The sequence below is a fragment of the Adelges cooleyi genome, unplaced genomic scaffold (genome assembly GCF_023614345.1).
Source record: "Adelges cooleyi isolate 19-005CV unplaced genomic scaffold, UGA_ACOO_1.1 ACOO_flye_CR_arks_rails_tigmint_CR_PRNA_307, whole genome shotgun sequence".
NCBI lineage: Eukaryota > Metazoa > Arthropoda > Insecta > Hemiptera > Adelgidae > Adelges > Adelges cooleyi.
In genome coordinates, this window is record NW_026095978.1 from 3161109 (window position 1) to 3176826 (window position 15718).

At 33.9% G+C, this 15718-nt stretch overlaps 1 protein-coding gene across 1 annotated transcript; it reads left to right on the forward strand.

Annotated features, from left to right (window-relative positions):
- The first annotated feature begins 9941 nt into the window (after positions 1–9941).
- On the forward strand, positions 9942–14491 carry LOC126839779 (uncharacterized). Its single transcript, XM_050575187.1, has 5 exons — positions 9942–11386; positions 12110–12708; positions 12767–12968; positions 13033–13339; positions 14066–14491. Exons 1-5 carry the CDS (start codon positions 9942–9944, stop codon positions 14489–14491), a joined length of 2979 nt encoding a protein of 992 aa, XP_050431144.1.
- The last annotated feature ends 1227 nt before the right edge of the window (positions 14492–15718 follow it).

A 15718-nucleotide genomic window follows, 5' to 3' on the forward strand; every position in this document is an offset into this window, starting at 1 on the left:
CCTAATTAAATATAAATAAGTCAAGAGAATGGAACGCGTATTACCTACAGTCGGCTCCTATGAAAATGTCCACAAGTAGGATGCTGCCACTTTGTGAACAATTATTGTTTTGTCCATGATATTTGTTGTTTTTTATTTCTATGATTTATCAAATATATAAAAGTGTTATCATCACCTTTAATATGTGTCATGGCAAAGTAACGTAGCACTTTTACTTTCCATTAAACTGATACACAAAATGGCTGCCTCTCTGGTCTGGAATTTTTCGTTTTGAAGTTCAGTACCCAAGAGGGTGCAACAAACGAGAAATCACTACACAGGCTATCGAACGTTTGAGAACAGCATTTTTAGTGTTACTATTTAGAACGCTCACTACATTTCATTTTATTCCAACTTTGCTATTTTTCACAAATACTTTATTATAATTTTAAGACAAATACAATACATTTAAACTTAATTAATACAAATACAGCTTTAACAATTACATTTACTCAGTGTCTCATTTTTTTTTTGTTATTATATTTAGAAATAAACTTATGATCATGATGAGAATATTTGTATATACATTTTATTTAATTAAGGCTAATGACCAAAAAAATACAACAAGCTGATTCATACTTCTTAAATTATGGTATACCTAATTATTATAACGTAATATTTTAATATTTAAATATTTTATTTACATACAATGTGTTGAATTGTTCGATATCCAAATAAATAACATGGCAACGTTGCACGTATATTCGTTCTCAACCGTATTTTACCGACTACATATACCTCGTGTCGGTTAAAATCTTATTATTTTGAACTCTGAAATGTCATCAATGTGTTGAGTCTTATTTATTTGGTGCCAGTAAAAGAAAAAAGCCACTTTTTTATGAAAAATCGTCTTAACTTCGGTAAAAATAAATTTATACATTTATTAATTAATATCAATAATAAATATTGTCAGAGTAATAATCAACCTTTCGTCATCTCTCAACAACGCCATCAACCCAGACTATTGCTCAGCTCTTAATTTTGACATAACTACATGACACTTACAGAATATAGTAAAGTATTTAATTAAAAATTTATATTTTCACTCTTATATCTTTTAGACATGTCATTATTATACATTATTTCAAACTCACATAGATCCAACCCTAAAAAAAATTAATCCTCTTTATGACAGAACTTGATAGTGTTGCACAATGTTACTAATATTATAATTATAGTTTCTCTTGTGAGATTAGGTATAGCGAACCAGACACATACTGGACTGATATAGAACAGTAGCGGAATGGCAACAGTTGTTTAATTCAAAACGACATGTTTTTTTTAATAAAAAAAAAAACTTAACAATGAACTGAATTTATTAAAATAATGCTTAAAAAGTGACATTTAATTGTTTGGTAAAACTGTGTATTTAGGTATTCGTCTTAATTGTCAAATAAAATGAATACAAATTGATTGTTAATTGTGTAAAATAATATTGCTTGAATAAATAAAAAAACATTAAGATGGTTAAAACTGCTAACTCGAAAAAAGATACAATAATAATAATACAATGTAGTTATTGCATATATGTAGTTTAACCCGCACTAATTAGAGAACAATTCAGAATCTTTATAAAACCAACTAATAAACGATGCTTCTATTGGCGTTAACATTTCTTGTAAATGCTTTGTATATTTTATTAGGTGATCACAATTAGCCATGGTTTTATCAAAGTTTTCTTTGGAATCTTTTACAAACGACAGGTTTTCCAATTGTTGAACTATGCTATTTTCCTCTCCAAGATCCATAGTTTTCACTATGTATAGAAAACGTTTTCTTAATGTCTTTTCTAAGCCATCAATGTCATGTTTGTTGATTTTCGTTATAACCATCATGTTACGTATAGCCATCCAAAAAACCCCATCATTGATTGAAAAAAATCGCATGAAACGTTTAAGAGGTACTGTGAGTGCAGACCAGTGTCGGCGTAGTTGTTTTTTCGTCATTGCAAACCACTTCTTTTTGTACGTCAATAGCATGGTATAGGACATTTTCACGTGAAACCACGTATAGAATAGCGTTCTTAGTTGAATGCAATTTAACAACAACGTATGGTACATATGAAATTCGGACCGTAGCCGTGACCACTGGCGACTATCGTATAAATCCTTATTCACGTCGGTGATTTGGACGAATTTCAAATTGACCTTTTCCCAGACCAAATCGATGGACTCCGTTCCAAACTTTGGGTTTTGTATTATAGCTTCGTACTTATCGTACAAGTGAAACAACATTAGATTCGGCACAGTGATAAAATGTGCGTTTTCGTAGGCGTATTCCAGCATATCGTTGTTGTATAGATGTTCGATTACCGACAAAATGTCACAGGCACTTTCCGCTTGATTCAACGGCCTCTTTTCTAAAAGCTTCAACGATTCGTAGTCCGCAGAATCTACAGCGGTAAACAGCGTTATGTATTTGTCCACGAGCGACTTTTGAGGTTTCCATTTGGCCGTATGCAACATGGAGAACATGCGAGTTACATGCAAATGATGATGTTTGACCAGCACTTCCAACGCACCAAAGTTTTCTACATCCACGAAAACGGTTGACAGAAATTGTTCGTTAAAACACTCGATCTTATATTGTGCGAGGCTGTAAGCTTGATGGGACAAATCTTTTTCTCCTAAGCATTTAAAGTCAGTACCGCATTCAAACGAAAGCAATTTAATGTCCTTGTCGCTGAGTGATATTCCGATAACCGGTACAAAGGCTAACAATTTTAAGAATTCCTTGTCGTACAGTTCTTCTAAATTACGCTTCTGTTGCCACCTCTATAAACAAAAGACATTATTACAAATCACTCGTTTAGAAATTTAATAAGATGAAGTTGTAACCAAATTTTGGTAAAGTGACCAATCAATCGAAACTCACTGTCGAAAAGATATTAATTTAATTTAAGTTAACCAAAGATTTGTTAGCATAGAGTAATTTAAGTAAAGATATCATTTCTATCCTATCTTTAAATTTCCTTAATTTTAAAGTCTACACTTTATGTCATTATTCGTGTCATTTTATATAAAACATTACATAATAAATCCAGAATTCTTTCTCCTGCCTCTTTTCTTTCCCAAAACCCTCACCTCTCCTATGTAGTCTTATATAGTATGTCCTATCCATCCCTTCCTTTACATGACCATTCTTATCATCATCAATTACACCATCCTTATTTCCTGAAAGTTCTTGCACAAACTCATCGATACTACCTGCCTAGGCTATCACATAAGCGGAAAAAGAACTGTGAGACTTATTAAATATAAAATAATATATTGAGTGAGCTAAATCATAATAGCACACGATTAAAACTAGATGAGAAAGTTTATCTTATCTATCAGGTACATTAAAGTATAATATATGATTTAAATAGCTTTCAATAGTTTTCAGTTTTTCAATATACATATAAAAGCATTAATTACCTCTCTATCTTTGTCTGGAGGTCCATAACGACCTGATACTACTGCTTCAATGAATATAATCATGATAAATATTATACTTTTCCAATTCATTTTTCTTACAAAGTTGTACAGTTCTAATAAAACATACAGCTTGACTGAATTTATTACAAATCGCGAACAACAAAATTGTGAACAACAATTTCTAATGCCCATTATCGCACCTGTATAATGTTTACTCGGAAAATATCACTTGAAAAACAACCGCCGGTGTGGAAAAAACAAGTATTGAAAAATAGTCTTCGATACGAACCTGTGGACGGGAAAGTATAACTAAAACCTATACGTGTTATTGGTTTTATTTTTCTTGTACGGATAAAAACAAATCAAAAAATACACTTCGTTTCGTAAAATCGATGAAAATCAAAAAAAAAAAAATAAATAAAATACTATCATGAAGGATATTTAAAATAACTATTGCGGTAAAACATTGCTTGTGACATATTTATGGTGAATTGTTCATACTATCTTGTATCAAAACAACAAGACGTTTTCACAATGAATAAGTATTCGTCATAACTAGTTTCACAACTAGTTTAAAAAAATACTTTTAATGTTATAAGAATGTTTAAAATGTACCACTTCATGTGGATTACGGTTAAATAATACTATATTCCACCCCACCTCCTGAACTACATTTGAACCTTTAAGGCATAATAAAAATTGCTCAAAGCTTGTCATCGACCAATATATTTTTTCAGCATTATTTAATATAGACATTTTAATCTTACATCAGACTTGTATTAAAATGATAGTTTGACAACATGAGATTTCTTTTCAATATTTTAAACAAACCGAGAAATAATACTATAAATACAATTTCAAAATAGGAAAAAGATAATATAAAAACACATTTTCGCTGCAAGGCCAACTAAGAAACCAAGCGTCTAACTGTCCGGAAAATTATAACTATTTGTTTTACAAATATGTAGCTAAACATTTACCTTTGTTTCATAAAATCTATGCAGATTAAGTCTATTAGACGTTTACGACGGTTTGAACAGCTTTAATAATGGTTGAAATGAGACGAGCTCATTTAAATAGTAGTAACCTTATTATTCTCCTTTTTCCATTTCAGGAGGAAGAAGGCTAGCCATTCATAAACAGACAACTTATATTATAGTTGTTGAATTATACCTCAGTCTGCTATTAATTTCTCGATATGATGAAAACACTTAGATGATTAAGTAGGTTAATGTGATAAAAACAATAAGCTATCATGTACTTGAATCTTACGCATATAATATTTACACAGATGACGACGAATAAGACACAGATAAATCGAAGGTGCATTATGCAATATATTATAAAAGCATGTGTGTGTGACGGGACCATATTATAATATTATTAGCACTGAAAGTAAAAATAATGAGGTCGGTGTAGTTGAAGAACTGTAGAAATTGTTGTAACGGCACTTTCCGAAGGTAATATAATCGTTTCAATGCGAGCCTGTAGATAGCGCAAATTTTTAATATCGATAAAAAAACAATTAAAATCAATTTTTGGGTTTGAAATTATATTATAATCATAAGGGTGTCCACATTTTAAGTTCATCTATTCGTAAGACACTTTTAAATAACTCTTTCTTGTAAAATACAAACATTTTAAATACTTGCGACCTCTCCTAACCCGCTGCACTGTTTTTTTTTTTTATGTAGAGAGCTGTTTATTGCACCGGACCCTTACCGGAATATTCATAGACCGCTTTGAAACAATTATCATACTAAGACACCCGTTGAAAATCCGACCACTGGGAACCCGGGAAAGCTGTTTAAACATACGGGCCAGCGTGGAATTAATCACGGCTCGCGTGCGCCGGCTGCGGCGATCCCCAACACTCGACGGGAGACTTTAATCCGGGCGACGTCACCGGTTGGCCCTGTATGAGGGCGTTACACGGTTTTCGCATTTAGATCATCTAAGAAGCGATCAAATACAAGTGTAGAATGCTCCCACGGCGCAATCACTGTGCCAGTTAACACGGATTAAACATAATATTCTAGTGTAGCCCAAGGCCAATATAATATATTTATACACTCTGATGAATGATAAAAAAAAACTTGCCGGAAGCTTTGTGAAAATCCCCGACAAAACCAAATATGTTTAATCGGGATACTAGCCGTATCTAAAACGAACAACCGTTGGGAAAAACAACAGAGTTGAGATTGCCATGTGGAAAACCAAATGATATTATTATGTTGCCTTAAAATCGTTGATATGCACTTACATTGCACTTACGTCCAGTTATAAGGTTGAGTACATTAATGTGTTTGAAAAGTCATCAGGAACTTCAGGCAATAATAAACTCAACTCTAATGCGTTATTGAATAGCCGGTTTTAAAACTTTAGTTGCAGCTTTAGTCATTCCAAAAATAATAGAAGTTGTTTAAATTATTAAATTTAAGTGTCATTCATTATTTTGAAACTGATTATAGCTTTTTTCCTTCATTTTTAGCCTTATAAAATATACTTAGATGATACCTGTACACAAGTGTGTAAAGAAGTTAGTTAAGTAGTTAAAAAGAAGCCCTCACTTTGCACAGTTTAAGTCTTAATAAAATAATTAACCGTTTTTAAAGGGGCGAGAACGCCTTCTTTTTTAGATCTAGTTAAGTAAATATTTTAGAGTAGCCTAGATTAATGATATCCTTGTACCAACTTAAATCTCACTCAGCTTCTGACCATGGCCGATGTGTGTTGTAACTTGTATAAAAGACAATATAGTATCAATACAATATAATGTACAGTAAGGGGCTAAACGAAATGGGAGATAATCCAAAGAAGCTAGTCGGGGCCTATCGAAACCCGAATGGAAATGTTGAATTTTCAGACGATTAATTTTGTTTTCAGTAATCATAATATTGTTACTACGAGTGCGTGTGCACAATGGACGTTTCCATCGCTTTCGGTCGAATAGGTTCCTATTTATCAACGTTAACTCAAGTAACCGTAACTGTATATACATTATAACATTATGGGCGGACCGACACTCGCTGTGTGTATGTATGGCAGTCGTCGGAATTACACGGTCAAAACCCGTGTGTTTGTATAATACTATATTTATTATCATTTTTTTTTTTTATATATATTTTACACAAGTAATACACGTTGCGAGGGCAAACAGAAGGAAATCGTAAATCACCAGCAGTGTCCTGTGACTAGGCTCGGCTCGACGGCGATTTCTGCGAAACGATCCTTTTTCAACACCTAAACAAGAGAAGCACTGTGCCCAGGAATATTGCGATCATTGCCGCTGAATGGACATTGTGCTCGACCCTGCGGGATGCCTCTTCGGCGCGCCGGCAGATACACGGACAATATAATGATATAAAATAAAATAAATATATATATATATATATTAAATTTATCATTTACACGATCCACCCCCCCCCTTCCTCTCGTCCATTAACGGGATACAATACTTAAGGGCAGAGGGGACCATAAACGACAATATCATCCGATGTTGACACCGTCCGCTGAAAATCGATTTCAGCTAATCCGAACGATGCGCCCATTGAAAACGCATTACCTCTCTGCATAGGTGTTTACTGTGTCGGCACACAGCCGTCAACAGTCAACACGGATTTTGGATCTCTACCGGAATGATATACGGTGTACAAATCCGGCACACAATACGGTTATTATACGGTATAGTGCCGTTGAGTGACGAATGGCCAAAGGAACGCGCGTTTATAGAACTAGTAGTTGGTTTTATTAAGGATCTTGGGATGAAGTACAGTAGTTTTGTTTTTAAATGTAACTAGGCTTAAATCAGTCAAGTGCAATTTAAAATGATTCACTACCACGCCAAAAAAGAAACAAGAGTTTATAGTATGGACATTCAAAAGTTGGTTGGTGGACAATTACCTTTTAGTTTTGAACGATAGATAATATATTTGGAATCGTTTCAATAAACAAAATCTTGACCGATACACTTATTGCAAACATTATAATATGTTTTTAAGAAAGTGGCACACTCCTATTTACAGAAGGATTAGATAAAGGAAATTTTTCCCAGAATCTCAGTGTTAAGATAAAATTAAAGCGTATACTACGTATATATATATATATATATATACACAGTTGAAATAATTTTTTAGAGCAAAAACAATTAATTATTAAATCGAAAAATAATAATAACGACAAAGGCTGCATAGCTTTGTTGCTTAATTTAATTTTGAAAGTATGCCAAAGTACAGACCAAGGAATCATTAAGTCTGTTAAACTTACACAATTGATTGCTCAGAAATGTGATGTCAGATAAAATTCCATGTTTTACTTACAAATTTAAGAACACAACTTATTTTATTAATATTAAGGCAAAATTTTGGTCATAACTCTCCGTTTAATCGTATGTAACTCTCCTGTGTACCAAATTGTGGTTTACATCACGATACCTAGCCATGTAAAAGAACAAGTTGTTTTAACTTAATAGTTAATTTATTATATTTATGAATTAAATTGTCTTGTACTTATATTGATATTCTTTCAATATTTCAGGTATTATTTAAATAATGTTAATAATCTGTACTTATTGCCTTTTGATGAGCGTTACTTATAATAAATAATAATATTAGTGGGATTTCATAATTTTAACTTTAAAAACAACAACAATTTTGCCTGGCTCACATTTTACTCTATTAACTTCCAATGTAAATTGTGTTGCTATAAACAAATCTTAGTATCAAAATAAATATTTACATATTCACATGCTTTGTGTTTAATTGATAATTTTAAATTACCGTGACCAGTTATGGATTGTAATGAAAATTCTGTAAGAACGGGATTACATTTATATATATATATATATATATATATATATACTTATATGTATGTATGTGTATATGTATCAAGTTAAAATTATTTGTGTACGTTACAGGAAAAAAACGATGATTCCGAAGTCAGATTGGGTCGGTTTAAAAATCCAAAAGAATTTTTGAAAAGTATATTGGAAACCAATAATGGTCTTTTAAACGACAACACTTGCGCCTCCTTTTGGGTAATAACATGTCAATTTTCGATTGCTATTTCACACTGTAATTAGTTATTTAATATATTTAACCGTTTATGTTTAAGCCGTCGGTTCCCGTGCCAAACGCGACCGAAAAATGTCTTAGTAAGTACAACAATTTAATGGAAACCAACAATGATTTGTTCAATAGGAATAAAGAACTCGAAGAAGAAAATGAAGAATTAAAGGAAAAGCTAGATTATTACGAAAATATTGAAGTCAAAAATAAACAGTAGGATCTTATTAAACGTTTCAGGTGGTTTACTGAGCAAGACGCTTTTGTCGTGATTTTCAGATTAATTTGGGAACTTAATTTATCGCAAAAACGTGAGTCCGAGCACAAATGCCAAATGGAAGAAATGAAATGTCTGGTAACTGATAAAGAAGATGAAATTATAAACCTCACACAAAAAATTTGTTACACGACCCAGCACAATGACGAGAAACAAGTAATTTGCAGGTTTTAGTAATAATTATGATAACAATGATAAACATGAGTATTATATTTTATAAAATTTAATTCAAAGATATCAATATTTTCCTTGAAGGTAAGACATTTTTTTTCTACTCTTTCACCTTTATCCTTTCTATTTGAGGTATGCTTGTCCTAAACTTCCATCAAACGGGTTTTTTAATATTGATATCTCACGTCCTTGCCTGATTTTCCTTGAAGATAAGACATTCAATTCTGAATATATCTCTTAACAATAATATTTTATTAGTTATCAAAGGAATTGCATATTTCCCTTATCTCCGTCCTGTCTGTGTACCACTCTTCCTAAATTTCACTCCCTTTAGGAGACAACGAATTTTAAAGCTTCTATTTAATTCAGATTTGAAGATTTTGAAGGAAAATGAAAAGTTAAAGTGAGGGGATGGAATGAGAGGTGAGTAGAGTGGCATTTATCAAATCTAAAAACATACCCATTATTCAATGTTTACTGTAGAACGGAGAAAAAGTAATGTTTTTTTTTATGTATTTTTAGGATCAACTTAAATCGTACCTCATACAATTAGAAAATGGTATTTTAACCGCGTGCGGACAAGTAGCAAATCCTGATGTTCGTTGCAAGTTTATACGGTTGTCGGAAATAGTAAAACTTTCTCTTGCCACTTTAACCGAAGGAGCAAACGCCGGTGATCAAAAACCCTGTGCCACAGCATGTGATCTCAACACAGAATGTTCTATAAAACACAACGGTTGTGGAGACGTCAAAGAGTTACTCTGTGCGATTGAAGAGGGCTGTGCATCTGACGAACCGTGCGAGTGGGCCAAAGAGCTTCTGGTCAGAGCGAAAAACGCCATTCACCGGCTGACAGATGACGTTGACACCCAAACCCGCGTGCTATGTCGATACGAAGCCGATATCAAAGATCTAGCACTGGAATTACAACGCAAAGCCGAAGACATGATGAAAATGGAGTGCGAAACCAACGCGATGCGAAACGACCTGACCAACTTGGCAGACGAGTTGAAAAGAGTTATCGCGAATAGCAGTCTGATGGATTCCGATTTGGACCGCGTGACTCGTGAATTAAACGCGAAAAATGCCGCGTATGAACAACTATTGAAAAAAACGGAAAACCTGGAAGACGAGTTGGTCAATATGAAATATTGTTTGAACATGCGAGTTGAAGAAAACCGGACGTTGACCAAACAAATCACCGAACACAATCAAACGCTCGACGGCTATATCAAATCGAAACAGCAGATGGAATTGAAGCTAAATGAGATTCAGCAGAAATTAACCGATAACGAATCACGCAACAAACAACTGGTCACGGATCACCAAGCGTTAAAAGCACGACACGCCGAACTGGAAAACGATTTGAAACGCGAGAAAGCGCAGAGTTTAGAAAAAACCAACGAGATTGCAGATTTGGACAAAAAGTTAGTCCACTTGAACAACATAATAAACGGATTGAGCAGTAGAATTCAGTTAAACGAAGACGAAATCGTGAAGCTCACCAATGAAAAGAAAGCAATGGAACAGAAAATGGTTTGCAATACAAGTGAATTGGAATCCACCATAAAGAACTTAAAGTCCGAAATAGCGTCGAACAAATTAGAACTCACGCGGGCCAAAGACGATCTGAACGCCGAGAAACAATCGAACATACAACACAAGCAACGCATTGACGAATTGCTAGGGAAAATGAAAGAATTAGAAAAACAGTTGATGAGTCACAAAAACGAAAACGAAGTGTTGAAAAAGAAAATAGCTCTGTCCGAATTGGACCTGTCTGAGTCTAAATCGTACGCTGAATCGCTGAGCCGGAAGTTATGCGACGCCAGTAACGAAAATGATAAATGTAGACGGCAAAGTGTGTTACTGAGCGGCGATGTTGAGTGCAGACAAAAAACGGAAGAAAAACTCAAGAAAGAAAACGAAGAACTGAAAAAAAAACTGAAATTGCTGACAGGAGAAAACTGCAAAAATAAATGCGAAATTGATGAGTTAAACGAACTACTTAAGTGCGCTAAGAAAAAAGAGATATGCGTGCGGAAAGATCTGATCAAGGCAAACGACACGGCGGCACAGTTAGGCGAGATAATAAAATGCATGGAAGTCGAAATGCGGTGTTATAAAAAAGAACTGAACGCCAAGTCCGAAAAGCTAACAACGTGTACGGAAAAACAAATGCAAGAAACCAAACCGCAAAAGTGTATTGACAAACCATTGAAAATCAAAACTGAAAAAGAGTCATGCGATATCAAAGACACCTGCACAGTTGCAGAGAAAAATATTGATAAAAAAAGAAATATTCCCACTAACGACGACAAGAGGAACCTACAAGAAGCGACTATGGGACAGGAGAAAACGGGAAACAAAATTTTGCCTGAACATTGTGACCGGGATATATTGTTGAAAGAAAATAACAGGTTGTATGCGTTTTTTGTTAATATCGAATACTTGAATCTGTGGTAGAAATAACTGATGTGTCACTGTGTCAGTTTTTATGTCAGGCTATAGTTCATAGCATTAGCTAAAGATAGAGCGCTCTTTGATCTCATTTGGTAAAGAATTCAAAGATTTTTTTGCCTAAAGCTATTTGCAGATCGACTCATATTCCAGGTTTTAGTAGTATAGGAGATCAAAATGCTGAACACCACTCCCATCGAATGTGATGGCTTTCTTCAAACAATCTGGATTGTTATTTAGCATTTTCAAATATTGTTTACAAAGTCCTAAGCGAAGAATCATCTGTTCCTTCCACATTTAATCTGCTTGGATTTCTCACTTTTTAACAAAAAAACAGATGAATTATCGTGTGGAGATTTTCAATTAATTGCTGAAAATGGTGAATGTCGATCCATATTAATTGAAAAAGGTTACCACATGCGATAAGAATTAGGCTCTGCGTCATCGAACAACTTTTGGTAAAAAAAATCAAACATCTGTGAGTTCTTTATCAAAAGAGCTCAAAGAGGACTTTTCATTAATGAATCATTTTTCTCCGAGCGCTTGATAGTGTAGTCCAGAAATACGATAACTACTCTCAGTTCTTTTAGGACACTCCTTTTACAATATATTTTAAATATCAAGTACAATAACTTTTTTGTTTTATGATACCCGAACCGGAACGATCACTATTGCTTTCAAAGACTTGTCGGAGAAAACGTGAGGCTTTCGAAGACTGCCCTGGAGCTCACCACCGAAGTGGAACGCTTGTTAGAGATCACAAATATTCAAAGGGACGCTGACATGGCGGAATGCAGGTTGAAGTCCGGGAACGACGTCGAAGTCAAAACTTCATCCATTGGCGTACAAACTACCAATTGTTCGTTAAATAGTGATGATGTGGAAACACAAGGCTGTGCAAAAACCAAATGTGACCCATGTACTAAATGTCCTCCCGAAGAGTCAAACGCGTGTTCGTCGATGGACACGCCTTCTTGTCAGATCGACGATTGCGGTGGCTGTCCACCTGATCCTTGTTCCACGATTAACAACGATTGCGTGACCAATTACTTGGAGAGACAAAAATTACAGTGTCAATTAGACGAAATGAAAAAAAAAATGTGCGAACAGGAAAAATCAGCGCAGAAAGCGATATGCGACGGAGAACGCAGACACTTCCAAATGGAAATGGAACTAAAAGCGTCATTCGAAAAGAAAGAGGCCTCGCTCAATGCTCAGTTAGAGTCGTATGAAACAAACTTGTTGTACGTGCAAAGGGACTTAAGAAAATCTCAAGCTCGCGGTAAGTGTACACAACATTGGAAGTCTGACGGGATTTCAATGTTGTATTTTTGTTTTAGAAAAACAAATGTGTGCAAAAATAGAAGAGCTAAACGAGACGATTAAAAAAAAAGAGGAGATCATCGAATACGAACAAAACAATTGCATGAACATAATCGATAGATTGAACGAATGTAAAAAACGAGTCGAAGATATGAAAGAAAACAAAGCGGCGAACGATCAAAAAATCGCTATGTTAGAGGAACGTGTCGACTTTTACATGTAAGCGCAATACTGAAGAAATAATCGAATATTCAATTTTTGTATTTAAACAATTTTCCTTTAGGAAAAGTTGCAACCACGAACGCAAAAAAGTAGAATCATTGGAAAAGAATCTAGATAAGACCCGCAAAGTGGTGAAAAGACAACAAAACGCTATAGGTCAGGATACCGAAAAAGGCGTATGTCCTACGATGAGATCAAAAGGAGGTTGCAACGACACTAATAAAAAACAGCCAAAACCTACAAAGGCTCCTAAGCGTCGTTTGGATTTACCTTGTTGTGTTGGCGCAAAAACACCGTGTAACAGGCAAAATATGTGTAAGCCACAAGCCCCAGCAGTTCCGGCTTGTAAACATCAAGTAGCGGCCCAGGTAATTTACATATTAAATGAAATGGCTACAACCCTTCTTTGTTGTAATACAATTTTTACAATAATTTAATACGTCAAAAACGACAAAAATCAAAGAATTGAAATTTTAAATAATTTAATTTCTCCAGAAATAACATTGCTATTCTTAATTTACTATGATCGATATTTTGATTAATTTGAGGCCAACAAAAGTAGCTTTTACATTGAATAGTTTAAATCGCTTCGTATAAACGAAATAATAGATATGTTTGTAAGTTTGATAAATTTCCCTCCATTTACCATCACTTTCTCTCCTCTTTCTCCAATCTAAGATCAAGAGACAGTTGATTATGGCTGCTGATGAGAGGGATCGGCGATAACATAAGACGAATTAAACCCACCAAATCTGGATTAAGTCCATGAATTTAGATAACTGAGTAGTCAACAACTTATGATAAGAGTGTCTCCCAAACTGTCTACACCCACATCCCTAAATTATTTCGCAGGCCAATACAACAGTGGTTTCTTACACGCCTTTGGCCAAATCTAGTTATCCTTAATCGTGATTGAAATTATTGTCTTATCATATCTGATCTCTAATCAGCTGTATCTTGTCAAACGTAACCGATTTTGTGACATGAATATGTCCACGAAAATTTGGGGATCCCCATAAGACACGTACACACCATAATATTAGGCCAATACAATGGTTAGCTGATGATGTTAACAGAACGAATATCGTTTTTAGTGTTTACAAGGTCGGCTGGAAATGATGGAAGACCAACAGGAAGCCGGCGAGCAAAAAGACGGCGAATGTCTGTGTTTGAAAAATGCCGATGCTTATTTGGAGAACCGGTTTAAACACAAAACCAGCTTGATCCGACTTTCGGATCACAAGTACGAACATCATGTCGACAACTCCAGAGCGGACGATCCATACAATGAACTGCCTTTCGAGTCGTACAGAGAGAGCGATCCCGTGAGCCAAGAAGTACAGGACAACTCGGAATTGTACGGCCAAATGAAAACATTTAAACGGAGAAGTGTTCTCGAAGATAACGGAGAAATCATTAAGAAAGTTCCGACGGAATTCATTAGTTCGCTGCGCGATGACTTGAGAAGTAAGGTCGACAAAAATCCTTACTGTGGCCAGATGGACTGTTGTAAAAACTAAATGAACTGACACCGTTTTATGTAAAACACCAACGCTCGTTTCAAGATGAAATAAATATAATTTTAAAAGCAAACTATTAGTTTTTTGTCTTAATACTCTTTGGTCTTGTACGCGAACTATAGGTGGTGTAATGTTCAAGACATTTTGAATAGTTCACTTCAAATAAGTCTAGCTATTAATAACCATCGTGGGCCTATAACTCCCACTAGTCGAAGGACATGAATATTTAACCGTTGCAAATACATTTTTGCGCCAAAAATTATTTTGAAAATTTCTAATCGAGGTGAAAAAGTCATTTTTTTCTGGGCACAACTAATTATTTGTTTCCGTGGGTCTTTTTTACACCCCGTTTGCTTTTAGTTGGGCGATTGTAGTGTGATATATAACTTAACCGACAAGAGGTAATTATTGTTTGCATTAAAGATTAATTCTATTTAAATGGGTAAATTAAATACCTATAATTATATTTAACTTTAAAGACTCACTCCTTAATTAACTAGACAAAGATTTTACTTGGAACTTTTTTAGCTAAGATCATAATTTTGTATAGAAGAAATAATTGAAAAAAAGTGTAGTTTAGATCAACCCGTGTAGAATTTATATAAGTCCATCAAAATTATACACCACTGTATCTTTAAAACATGTATATTTATAGTGTATTAAATTCAGATTTAAAAAAAAACATTTTATTGAACAAAGTTGTTTAGTCAATTATATGAGTAATAATTTATACTAAATACGTACAATTAGTTGGACACTTAAAATAATGAAAAACAAATGGATTTTTAACGTTAATTAATAATTATATTTATTAATATTAATAATATTAATTGATAACTACTAACATATGAACTGTTAATCAACTCTCTATAGTTTGTATTCTAAAATTTTAATTTTAAATACACTTTAATACTCAAAGAACATCGCGATGACACAATTTTAAAATGACAATTTTATAGAAAAGCATTTATCAAGCATTATCAAGTTTATCATACAATAAACATCTAAAGACTGTGCTGTTTTTTGGTTTTAGTTAGTTTAACTAAAAAATAGAACAATATTGCAAAAGTATAGGAGTTCAACCGTGTAAAAAAGCTTAATGTATTTCCTGAAAATTAAGATATAAATAAAAAAATAGTATTTCCACAAAACATAAATTTACCCAAACCAAATCAAATATTTTACTAAAGGAAAATGGCCATCTTTTTTTTATCAATCGTAAAAGGT

What these genes read in the sequence shown, in the direction of transcription:
- LOC126839779 (XM_050575187.1), top strand. Translation starts at nt 9,942, where the DNA reads ATGCGAAACGACCTGACCAACTTGGCAGACGAGTTGAAAAGAGTTATC. An exon ending in AAGAAAATCTCAAGCTCGCG is followed by an intron (nt 12,709 to 12,766) that starts GTAAGTGTACAC and finishes TTTTTGTTTTAG; the next exon opens with AAAAACAAATGTGTGCAAAA. An exon ending in AACATCAAGTAGCGGCCCAG is followed by an intron (nt 13,340 to 14,065) that starts GTAATTTACATA and finishes TATCGTTTTTAG; the next exon opens with TGTTTACAAGGTCGGCTGGA.